At 40.3% G+C, this 12,839-nt stretch overlaps 1 protein-coding gene across 5 annotated transcripts in view; it reads right to left on the bottom strand.

Annotated features, from left to right (window-relative positions):
• Window positions 1-12,839, bottom strand: part of MLXIP (MLX interacting protein) — a 46,254-nt gene that overhangs the window by 11,433 nt on the left and 21,982 nt on the right. For 3 of the 5 annotated variants that reach the window (XR_014887018.1, XR_014887017.1, XM_085238524.1), the window contains exons 2-12: window positions 10,978-11,084; window positions 10,583-10,668; window positions 9,728-9,817; window positions 9,401-9,442; window positions 8,030-8,201; window positions 6,983-7,072; window positions 6,369-6,460; window positions 5,582-6,245; window positions 3,122-3,243; window positions 2,281-2,467; window positions 1,351-1,475 (exon numbers count right to left, since the gene is read on the bottom strand). Coding sequence is in view for 3 of the 5 variants with exons in the window: in XM_085238524.1 (XP_085094650.1) it covers window positions 1,351-1,475; window positions 2,281-2,467; window positions 3,122-3,243; window positions 5,582-6,245; window positions 6,369-6,460; window positions 6,983-7,072; window positions 8,030-8,201; window positions 9,401-9,442; window positions 9,728-9,817; window positions 10,583-10,668; window positions 10,978-11,084 (1,777 nt within the window). In the remaining 2 variants the exon portion in view is untranslated. Of the gene's footprint in view, window positions 1-1,350; window positions 1,476-2,280; window positions 2,468-3,121; window positions 3,244-5,581; window positions 6,246-6,368; window positions 6,461-6,982; window positions 7,073-8,029; window positions 8,202-9,400; window positions 9,443-9,727; window positions 9,818-10,582; window positions 10,669-10,977; window positions 11,085-12,811; window positions 12,836-12,839 lie in introns of those variants that run through there. The other 2 variants (XM_085238526.1, XM_085238525.1) reach the window with 2 other exon arrangements.

Genomic DNA, 12,839 nt, shown 5'->3' with positions numbered 1-12,839 from the left:
AAACATGCGGAGTATTAAATTCAATTCTAAACCTTGTAGAATTTCCTTCAAAATAAGAATTTCTTTTTAAGACTCTTAAATGTTTTTTTTTCTTTGATGTCAAATTCTATATTTTAGGCACATAATTAGCATTTTGTTTAAGTCTTTAAGTTTAGAACAATTTTTATATATATTTTTTACCTAATACATGCACAGAATGTCAATTAACATCAGTAGGTTTTCTGATTAAAAAAATAAGAAAAATCCACAATTCTGGCATACCCTGAGGATAAAGACTGTCAGGAATTAACATTTTCCTTTGTAGCATTAGTAATGGTGAAGTTGCTTCCAGCAAAACCCTTAGGCAAAAAATAAGGAGTTTTCTCCTTGAGAATGTGTTTTCTGCAGAACGAGGCTTTCCAAGTTCAGCCCATCATCATCCCAATTCACAAGTAAGGAGAGCAGTATAGTGAAGTAGTTAAGTCACTGCCCAAAACCACAGAAAGTGCAAGAAAATACAGCATAGATTTCCAATGCCCTCCAAGTTTTTGCCAACCTGGAAAAAAAATGTTACTAAGCAATACAAAACTGTTTAGCTTAACTAAGAATGCTGAGGAGCAAGGAGAGTACATCTAGAGACAAGGAAACAACACATCCTCTCTTATCTTGCAGAACAATTACTGTCAAAACGAATGCAAAGCAATTCCTGCTCACTCAAGTGTCTTCAAATAGCCATGAAGAGCCCTAACGCCCGTCACACCGCAGCGTTTTCTTTTAAGAGAACTGCTCCATCTAGTGGTCACTTCCCCACTACTGGCCTGTCCTAACAACCTGTTCCTCAGAAAAGAAAAAAAAAAAAAAAAAGGAATTTTACTCCTGAAGTATTTCACAGCTCTAACTCTAGAGTTTTCGTAGATGCTTCTCTGTAGAGCTGCAAAAGCATCACTGAAGACATGTTAATCACTCAACAGGTCAAGAACTCATCCTTCAGCAATGGCTAAAGCTGAAGAGCTCCAACAGACAACGGCAAAAAGCCAGTTTATAAAACTAAACGTGACACCTCTGACCAAATAAAATGAGTTGCAGCATAAGGCTCCTGCGAGCCAGAGCAGGAACCTGCTCTCATGTCCGTAAGGACCTGCAGAGGTACAGTTAAGTCTGGCCTCTCTGATGAGGCATCTCTGAGGAATGGAGTAGATTAAAGTTCAACATCCTAAATTGAACAGAGCAGCACAGATGGAACGCAAGCTAAGCCCTCAAGCACAAGTATTCCACTTTCCTGAAGCAAAGCTTCAGTCCACAGTCAGATACCAGGGGAAAATAGCGACTAACAAAAGCAAAGAAAAGCACCTGAAAGGAAAGAACACACACCTTAAGTGCAGCCAATGGAGAATCAGTGGCAAGTTTTCCTGAGCAGCTGTTCTGAGGAGACTGTGGACTGGGGCTCTGCTCTGAGGTGCAGGGAGAAGCCTGGCCAGAATTCTGACAGTCTCGGCCTTCATAAAAGAAGAAAGACAAGTCATTAACAAACAATATTCTGTAGCAAATACAACTGCTGTGAAGATTCTATTTGGAACACAACTAAAATGCAGCAGACATTTAAGTTATGTTCATTGATATAGCAACCAGATGCTACACATGGTAGAAAATGCCAAGATTTCTGGAAAAGCTTAGTATTCCAGGGCACAAGGCTAATGACATCCTGAATAGCAATACATTATACTCCTTTTATATCCACATAAATACACACACAATCAAAAGCACACAGGATCTAATTCCACTATGATGCTAGACTCCCCCATTTGAAGCCATAATGGCCAGGGACACAAGAGTAATACTTAAGCAATCTACCACCAAAACCAGCATACCTATCTAAATCTGGCCCAGATGCTGCTCTGTCAACATGCACGCAAGAGGAGTCCTTATGCCTACCTACCATTAACGATCGTGTCTGAGAGTATCCAATCAAAATTATACTGAACAATAAACCTATTCAGCACTTTCTATACCAATGCCCTTCAAATGAGTTTAATTAGTCCTTTGTGAATACAATGGAACATAATTTCAGAAAGGAATCATTTACAGAAAGCACAAAGTCACAGTTTGTGGGAACACTGCACACTAGTTTAAGAAAAAATTGTCAACAGTTGGATGCAACTGAAACAGGAGGGTAGGAGGGCCCAAAAAGCTTTTCCTTCAAGAAGTATCCTGAAATCTTCAAGGCCCAATTACACCTTACCTAATCAATGGAAATACCAGCACATGCAGGGGAGAGAGGATGCTTACAAATTTCTAACTTACTAGGTGTAGGTGAGGGAACTTGTGAACTGCTACTGTGGGAAGAGATTTGCTCTCCTTTCACCAGCACATCCTGGACTACATTAGTAGAGAAGAGGTGTGAGACCGTGGACTGGCTCTGTTGGCTACTTGACGCTTGCTGTGCTGGACCAACCAGAATGTTACTGCGGAACTCTGTCACCCCAGGAGGCTGGGAGCAGCATGGAGGGGAAAAAAAAGAAAAAAAAAAAAGAAAAAGGGAGAGAAAGAAGGAGAAAATGAGAAGGAAAGAAGAAGCATATATTATCTTGTCTTTGGCTAAAAGTAACAAATTAATACACCACTAACAGTCTGATGACACGAAACTGATACTTTAGGGAACTGTCAGGCACTGAAGCCAGACTTCTGGCAGGAAACCAGCATCCCTTCAGAACTTAATGCAGTATTGCAACACAGCAACAGCACAACATACTAAAATCTAGTTCCATCTTTCTGTATACAACATACTGGAAAACCCACTCAAACTTTAGGCATACTTTCCAACTTGAAAACAGAAAGGCAAGTACCCCAGGTTCTTTCTACCTTCTGCATGATCAATGAAAAGCAGAAACCATCCCCACTAGGAGTACAGTGTATGAGTTTCAATTTTGTAATCATATGGTGAGACAGAGGCTGTGAAAACTAGATGGTACTTTCAGGTCCACAAAATGCTTCAAATAAAAATAAGCAAACATAATGCAGACTGCACACATGCTGGTAACAGTTGAAAATTGGTGGATTAGTTGCCCCCTTGAGCTCACTATGGCTCTAACAGCTTACAAAAACTGACCTTAAGAAAACCAAACATTTTTAAAATTCTCCTTACTCTGGCAATTCCAGCTGGTGCAATTGCAACATTAGACTGAGACATGGCAGGCGTCAAAATCCCCTCTCTTTTTAAAGGTGTGGGAGTTACAATCACAGCTCTGGACTGTCCCTGAAAGGCAGCTGAAGAACACAATTAAATTAGAATAGTTAACGAGACAAAAAAAAAAAAAAAAAAAAGGAAGGTGATTATTATGTATGAAATTATGAAAATATTGGGCACCGAACAGGGGGAACAGGCACTTATACTGTACTATTTCACTGCCTTATAAAGTGCCATCAGTTTTCTGATAATCTCAGTTCCATAAGTCCATTCTTCCTTGTCCGTATATTAAATTCTCTTCCTCACCACTTCGCTCTGCTAACATCTTTCACTACCTGGTTTTACTGCTTTATATGAGACAACCAAATGTGACTGCAAATCATCAAATTTCCAGAGAAACTGTTAAAGGACCAAGAATTCTACATGGTTATAAAGCTAGAGCTAATTGTAAACAGCAGCAGCTGTCTCCACAATGAAAGTTTAAAAAAAATCTCAAAGATCATCGTCTCTATAGGAAGCTTGCACCTATGACAGGAATTAGAATCCTCGCCCTAGATAAGGTAGGTTGTTTTTTGTCTGGTTTTTTTTTTTTTCCTTTCTAGCAGTTAGGGTCTCAGTTTAACCAGTGTAGATGTATGTTAATGCCGACATTGGTTTTGCACAGACTTTACAGAGAACACAACTAACTATCCTATATTATCACTAAGGGAAGAATCACGCAAAAACAATGCTTCTGCATGCTTTTTGAGAAAACTAAAGCCAAACTTACTGAATATCCCTCTAGCCTGTGTATTTGTTTCAGCTCACTTGCTCAGAATATTTACATTGAAGTGGAGACAACAATTCTTTCCCATGCAAAACTGTTTGCCTGATGAGATAATCTTATTTGAGTCATTATTTCACAAGACAGTAAGCAAAACACATCCCTTTCTAGATATTATAATGCAGTTCATTTTACAGTCATGAGATTATTTGTTTGTCCTGAACACATTGACACCTCAGTTATAAGTACTGATGTCTACATCGCTGTCAAAAATAAAGCTTCAGTCTTTACAAAAAGTTTTGACTTTGAGCTCTGAGCTTGGTGTCCCAGCAGTTTAGGAGCACTGTGATCTCTGAACACACGTTGCTGCTAGGAATAAAAAACACCAATGGCTTTAAAACTACAAGAGAAACCAAACTGTTAGTTGTGGTGGTCCAGAAGAAAGTGAAGTAGTATTGGGAAAGCATACAAGGGGTGAGGAACCAAATGCACTGCATATACTAGGAACAAAGGCTTTCTGACTGCTAGAGTTGTTCACGATGCTTTACTATGTAAGTAACATCTTGGCTGCTGTAAATACATAGGCTTGTGCTTAATAAGCACTACAGATAGAAATGTTGCCAGGAACACCTGCTCAGTGACAAGCCCTGGCTGACATACCTTCAACTTCGTAAAGCCTATTTAAGGATACTCCTCATAGGAGGGTTTTTCTTGGATTGTTGTTGCACGTTCCAGGCAGCTGAGGTCACCTGGATCCCAGCCAGCGCAAGTTTGAAAACAGAGTGCAGTAATTCCAAGACAAAGTCTACTGCCTGTCCTGCTCTTCTCTTGAACTTTCCCACAAGAAGAACCACAGACAAAACCTTCTCTGCTCACACGTTATTCTTGCCCTTGTGAAATTCTACTGTCTCCAAATCACACCCAAGGTGAATTGGTTCTCCTCACCCCAGTCCTGCTAAGCATTGATGATTTATGGAATGATTTGTGGGCACATATCCATCTTCCATCTGAACCAACACTGCAGTCCACTTCAACAACTGCTCTCTAGCTGAACTCTGTCTCAAAGAGTTTCAGGCAGGCTGAGATGAGCATCAGAATATGTTCAAAGCGTTACTAAGGTACATATGTCAGCACTGTAGTGTTGTAGGGCATGATGGCGCAAAAACAGGCACGGTGACTTGTCCAGGGCAACCAGCTGAGCCAATGACAGACCTGCCATTCCCCATCTCACACAGTCCCCTGCCACACTACTGTGTGGCCAAATGTTTTGAAGGAGAGCTAAGAACAGTATTAAGTATCAAAAACAAGGTTTCAGTAGCGTAAGAGTTATGCAGAGCTCTGGTCAACCCACGTGCTGATGCACCTACGTAACCCAGCAGAAATTTTACAAAGGAGACACAATCCCAGGGCTGAAAACCTCCCCATGCATGACCTTTTTGACAAGTCAGCTCTGCACACACAACCAAACTGCTTCCAATTCTCCCAGTCCAGAGCCCCCCACTGTAGTATAGCCACATGCCAGTAGTCTGGATGATCTCTTGCACACCCTCAGGAAGCTGTATTTTCAATCATTATGTAAACCAAGAAAAACAAGAATTTGTTCCCCTCCTGCTAGTTCCACTCAAAAAAGAATGTCACCCACTGTTTTTTCTCACCTGGGGTGATGAAGGCATTCTTTAATACTAAGGACACTGTTTCAGGCTTCGGAGCAGACGCTATTTTTTGTGACTGTTTGGGCCTTGTCCCAGCACTAGCCAGGGGAACAGCTTTGGGGAGTGCAAATGTCAGTTGGGACTGCAGCTGAGGCCGGGGCTGTCCCTGCAGGACAGTAGTCTGGAAAGCCAGGTTACAAGGCACTCCTGCTCCTGGCTGCTGTGTTGCCAGGACAAGGTTCTGGCTCTGGCTGAAGGTGGTGGCAGGGGCATTGTGTGTCAGCGTTGCAGAAGCTGTGTGGGTGATAACTGTAGATTCACAGAGGCCAAACTTTTGGGTTTCCGGTGCTGCAAAAGCAGATGGTGGAGAGTTTAAGCTAGTATTCAGAGGCACTGCTGGCAACGGGGACTGGTGCTGTTGTGTTGCAGGTTGAAGCAGTGGCAAAGGTGTCTGAAACACTGGCAAAAAAGTCTGTGGGCCACTCAGAGACGAGTCAGGAGCAAAGTCTGCTGGCTGGATGAAAGATCCCCCACTTCTAATGCTGGAACACTGGTCAGTGCCAACATCAGGAATGACAGGAGAAGTTACTGAGGAAGCAATCAGTCCATCGCTGATGTTCCCAGATGGAAGCGTGTTGGGCAGTGAACCCGACGGCAGGACAGGAGACTGACAGAAAAGAAGAAAAAGGTATGGGTTCAGATGTGACCCCTTCAAGCTAAAAATCTTTTTGCTCATGTGTAAGTCATAGATGTCTGCAATGAGGCTGTTTTAAATGCTGAGAATGCTTACCTGAGAAGAATGACTGCTGCTGTCTGTTGTAGTTGAACTGACAGCAGACACAGAAGGGAAATAAGCACTGGAACGACTAGGTGTGAATAAATCTGAAATATAAGAAGTCATCTATTACTTTTTTTCCTCTAATATTTATGGTCCAGCACCACACCATGAAATATTAGAATTTCCAGGAATAGCAATATTATTTAGCAAGGAATGAAACCATGAGATTTTTACTTTATCCAGCCAACTGAGCAATCCATTGTTGTCTTCTAGAAAAGCTCATCTCTTCAGGGCAGACCTCAGTTCTCATTCAAGCTGAGGATGAGGCAAAAAAAATTAACATACTGTTCATAGTTCACCTGTATGTAGATACTCAAGAGCTGATTCTCAGTGCAGTCCCACGAAACTCAGTGATCTGATGCAAGCTGAACAGAGGCCCAGCAAACAGATGTCACTTTTGACTTCCATGTTTTGTTTACCTTTCACTTAAATCCCTTCTTTCTGAAGAGAGTAGATATCTGCAACATTTATCTTCTGTTTAACACTAGTTCTTAAACTAATTAAACACTAGTTCTTAAATCACTGCAATTTTTAAGAAATTAATTGACTATATGTCAAATTCTTACCCTGAAAAGGCTCAAAAGTGTCCATGAAATCAAAATTTGGCTGGAGAGGTATAAGCCCTGGTTGAATCATGTCAGCATTTCCTAAGTGCGCTGGAAAATTCAAGAAAGACAGAGATCAGCTTTGTATCCCTTGAGCAGTAACACACAGTAGGAATACGGCACTTGCTAGAACACCGAGACATGCTCCACAGCCAGACTTGGTCAGGAATTTTACAGAAAAAAAAATACTGCAAAACAAATGGAGCATCTGCCTTCTTTCAAAATTACTTCACAGTTCTAATAATGGACAATCAGGGAATTAAACTTTCAATTAGTAAAAAGGAGAAGTGAAACTCTCAAGGTTCTCACTAACAGCTGAGGATTGGCTAGCATGGATACCTCACAGGCTTGTTGCTCCCAAACCTCCTGCCCTGGCCCTGCTGCACAACACACACACTCACTGGGGATCACAACTTGAACAATAATATCTTAAAATAAGCCATTATCCATTTTGCTTAAAGTACACTTCATGTAAACTACAGTGGGTCTGAAGTTGCTCAGCTCAAACACCTACACAGCAAGGACAACGCACCATGGACATCTGCTGTCTTATCAGTGATTCAGAGCCTTCAGTCAGCAAGTGGTCAACAGAAACGCACTGCTCTTGGGATTGTTTGTACAGGGGATGTGACTCTCACTTTTTCTAAAGGACACATGAAAGGATTTGGAAGCTAGAAAAAAAAAGTATTCCCTTAAAAGTACACACAACTGCTTTAAATAACAACGCCTTAATCACCACAGAAATTAAATACTGCTCTTTAGGGATTTATTCAGAACAACGTTAGAGGGCAACACTAGGAAAAGTGAAAAAAAAACACTAAGAAATGATATTTGGATGATTAACTGGGATTCAATAACCTACAAACTATTAAATAGCTACATTCTCTGACTTATTTTAATCTGTCAAAGTAAGATACAATTTCTTAAGCAAGACTAGAAAAGCAACAAACAAGATTTCTCCTAGAGGTTCCCACTGCACAATCAACACAGCTAACAGCCAACAAATACCTATCTCTCTGGGATTTGGCCAGGAAACCAACTGATGTGAAGACAGTGTGGAGAACAGGGTGTCGGTGAACTCAGACATAAGCATATCCGCATCCAAGAGGCTGCCCTCCTCCATAGGGACAGGAGTTTCTCTACCATATCTTCTTTTTTGCCAGAGAACCACATCATCATCCTGCCAAAGAAAAAGAAAAGTCAGGCTGCCTAGACAATGCTAAAGCATTCAGCTGCAGAAATATAAGAATGACTGTCACTTTTCAAACGGGCTGAAACAGATCAGTGGTACTTCAAACAATACTTCAGCTCACAGATTTGAACAACAAAATGCTTCTACAGAAGTTAGCCCATGTGCTAACAGCATGGGAGAAATTTTTGCCCCAAAAACAGGTGCAGACTAGTAATACATAAGACCAAATAACTGCAGCAATATTTTCTAATTTCACTGAGTGTATGTATGTATTTGCAGCTATACCTTGCATAAAGATTTAAAATAACACACATAGCAAAAACTCAAAGCAAATAATTCCTATCTTGAAGCATAATTAAATCTGAAATTTACTTAATCTAACTTCATGTAAAGTACCTGTATAAACTTGTGGGTATTTTTACCCTGTGAAAAATACAACATAATGTGATTTTGCTTAATCTTCCTTCATTACAGACTAAGGCCAACTATTTTATTTTTTTTTGCTGCATAGTCAGCTTCTTGTGGCTGAGTCAGCATGCAGCACTAACAACGCCAAAATACCATGGTGGTACATTGGAGCTCACTGCCAAAACACCTGAGAGTTTTGTGAAGCTGGGACAGATCCAGATTTATGTTCAACTCCAAAAAGAAAAGAAAAAAAATCAGAATAATACTTCTGATCATTTTATATGCCTAGAACAGATTTGATGGCTTTATAAAAAATTTTGTTTTCATGCTAATTTATAGTACTGTTGCTCTTCTAAATATCTTGCCATTTTTAGGATCCTGGCATGTTATTTGCCAGTGTTGTGACAGCAGGAAGATCAACAATGTACTGCACACATCCTCTCACATCCAGTTACACAAGCAAGGAAGTAGTGCCAGTTATGACTCAGTAACAAGATGAAATAGCATGCCAGTTCTCCAGGAGATTGATCTCTCTGCACATCCAAAACTGCTTCTCATTTGTTCTGTCACAGCACTTTAAATTCAACCTCTCCTCTATCCAATTTAAACTAGAAATCTTACATTGCTCTTCATGGTGTAGAAGCATTAAGCTGTCTGACCTTAATTAAGACTTCAGCAGGATGCTTGTCTTTAGATTTTAATCTGTGCAAGCTACTGCATGTTACTTATTGCAGCTTCTACAAGCATAAGTGCAGCCACTTTTCTCCGGTATCACTTACCCTGACCAAACTTGACAGATCTTCATCTTTGTGTTTCTGTAACTGCAAATGGAGAACAAAACAGATCTTAAAGTCAGAATACATCCCACATATACCAGTAGAAGACCCGACTGCAAAATTTGCAATGTCCACTCATGCACAATTAGTCACTGCACAATCATTTTTTATTTAGTGGGATTATTGAGTAGAGTACACCTTAGAGTACCTTAAAGTACTCACGTAATCTCTGCTTTAAGTATTACTGCATGCTAGCAAAAGGGACATCAAAACTCAAAAAGCAACAACATACTACTTAACTATGCTACATTAACTGTGAAACGAACAGACCCTTTTCTTGAAGTATGTTCTCCACTTGTGGTATTCCCTGATGACAATTTCAATCCTCCGTTTCCAGTACTTTCCTTCTGTTGCAATGGCCTGAGAACACAGATACAAACACATACCATGAATTACACAGAATCACATAATGGTTGAATGTTTAATAAGTTTCCAAGCAAGTATTCAGGAAGAAAAAACATAAAGAAATCCCCTTAATTTTGTTTGAGCTCATGTATCAGCAGCCCAGTTGTCCCAGAGCATATCTGACAGCAGTAGTTTATTGTGAGGAAGATGAAACAAGAGAAGGGTATAGCATTTGTAAATTATACGACAGTTTTACAGTACAGAGAGCTACATCTACTGCCACATCAATGGCCCCACTGATCTTCTACAAGGAGCCAACTGTTTGTTTCCATTTTGTGCAGAAGCATGACAATGGAGGTACACAAACACACATTCACTCTTTTTGTGAAGTTACCTTGACAGATTAAAATAAGTTCTCTCGTCTTGAAATTACACTTCATCAACTGAAGATACAGAAAACTCTCATAGGGTCACATAAATTCAGTTCCAAAAACAGCTATCACTGAATAGTCAGAAGAGAGCAGTTAACCATTCAAACTGCACTTCACCAAACTAGAACACAGACACAATAGAGACTTTTGGATGTTCCCTGATCACCTCAACAGGAAAAAAAACTATGAAACATGGGTTCAACAACACACTTTCTTCATGTTAATGGTTCCTTTTAAAAAAATAAAGACAATGGAGCACAGAACTACTAAGCTGCTTTCCTATCTAGTGGAGTAGAAAACATAGTATAATCTCTAGAGCTCATTAGTCCTTTTCTCAGCTGGTACATACCTCTGGCCGACGATGTTCATCTACATCAACAGAGCCATCCAGGGGAGTCACAAAATGGCACACTGGATTCTTGCGCTTCTCGAGGTCTGAAACAGGAATGAAAATCCAAGCGCTCAAGAAATGTGGGCTCTACAGGGAGCCCTGTTACCACAACAGAAACATGTGGGGGAAAAAAAAAATATTGCCGGGGCTCCTCCCAACAGCCAAGAGGAAATGAAGAGATTTCATGGATATCCCTGAGAGCACTGATCCAAAGATAGAGCCACAACAGCTATCCACACATCGCAGATTTCTGAGCTTTTCATTAAGCAGTAATTTCCAATCTCTCTTGCTTCTTGCATGTGTCGCTCTGAAAATATTTTATAGCAACTGACACAGCCCAATTTAATACTTACACTGCATGTACCATGCCCTCCAGATGGCGTTATTGAGACGGATTTTATCTCTCCACTGAAGTTTCAAGCCTTTAAAATTTTTCCATTTTGGAGAAACTAGCTTCCCACTAAAACAAAACAGAAAGCAAAATCATTCTGATTTCAGTTTATCTCTTGCTGCTGCTATCAAGACGAAATGTCCCCCAAAAACTGCCAACAGGAAGACGCATAAGCAACCATGATTGGCTAATGACAACTTTTGCCTTATGCTGTCCAATGCTTACTGATCTACACACCAGAGAGCAGTTTTCAAGACTTCACATTCTTATCTCCCTGCTAACAACTGTCACAACAGGTTTTGCAAGCATTTCAGGATTGCAACTCATTTCACCCCTACACATTTTTCCTCTTGCTAGTGTTCAGTCTTCCCAAATTTCAGCCTATGACTTCCATTAACTGACAATAAGAGTACTTGAAACTAAAATTTTGCAGGTTTGGCTGTATTATAGTTTTATCTGGCTTGGATTTTGCCAGGGAGCTGGATGAAGTCAACACAAGTTCATTCCTGCAGTTCCATTTGATTTTCTGGAATGGTAATACTGGAAAGAATGAATGAAATACCAGTTTCTGCCCAAGAGAAACCACCACCCACCACCTCTATAGTGCTGATAAACACAGCTGAGCAAGCTGGCACACTGATTCACCATCAGCCTAGAAATAGTAACGTTTCTCCAAGGAAGGGGAAGATTGGAAAGAGAAATAGCTGATGTATGAATAGCCTTAGGGTTGGAGGAGAAGAAAAAGGAAGAAACAACACAAACATGACAAACACCAACTTCCCAGCCCTTACAACACCTTCATGAATCATTAATCCATGCTATTGACAGATCAGAGGAAGTAGGAAATACTCCAAATGTAGTTATTCAAAACACAAATTAAAGTACATGTGCTGCTCCTCTCCCAGGTTCCCCCCTCTCATTTTCTGTGATCTGTGAGTTTGGGGCAGACAGCAGATCCATCCATTCATTCAGAGCCCCTTCTCATTCTGTTTTCAAGCTCTCTGCAAGTCTGCTGTTGCTCTTCCTGTTGAATAATCCCCCCATCTCCGCAAGCTGTCTCACCACCTCCCCAGCACTCCAAGCACAATCAGCTCCGTCCCAAAACTTCAAGTCTCTTGGCTTAGCATTTCTTTCAAATCTAGGCTAAGACATGGCTTCTCCATTTCTCATGTGCACATTTACAGTTCAGAAAGAAGTCATTAACACGCTGACACATCACTAACACTGACAAAATGCCCACACACCTTTGACTAAGAAGTCTGTCAACTTAATGTTCATCTCAGTTGCTGCATGTGTCTGGACAGTCTGCCAAAGCAACAAAACTGGTAATGTTCATTTGGCAAAACAAGAACAAATGCTTTCCTTTAGAATAATAAAAAAATAAAAATCCCTGAAAGGAACTGCGAAGAATATACAAGAGATCATTACACCTTCAAGGAGCCAATTAAAACTGGAATTTAAACACAAATAGTTTAAAATGTTCTCTATTACATTCTTCCAAAATACTAAACAAAAAGTAGAGCATCAAAAGAAGGAAGTGATTAAGAACCTATTCTCAAAATAATTATTATTTTTAGTTCCCATGGGAGCAAAGTACAAACCCAGCTTGAGGTCATAAGTGAAACGCCTCTACCCTTAACGAGAGAAAACAGCATGAAGCTGACAACAATATTTAGATACTAGTCCAAATTCAATTACTTGGAACAACACTGTGACTGAAAGCAGCAGCCTAACTGAAACCCACCTTCAGGTTTTAAAGAAGCAAAGCAAAATGAAACAAAGAAAAATTCACCTACTCAGATAACCGCTATCTGCTGTTGCTGC

Source organism: Meleagris gallopavo, chromosome 17 (assembly GCF_905368555.1).
Source record: "Meleagris gallopavo chromosome 17, MGAL_WU_HG_1.1, whole genome shotgun sequence".
In the NCBI taxonomy this organism is placed as follows: Eukaryota; Metazoa; Chordata; class Aves; order Galliformes; family Phasianidae; genus Meleagris; species Meleagris gallopavo.
The sequence above is the reverse complement of the archived record's forward strand: the minus strand, read 5'-3'. Positions and strand labels throughout refer to the sequence as shown.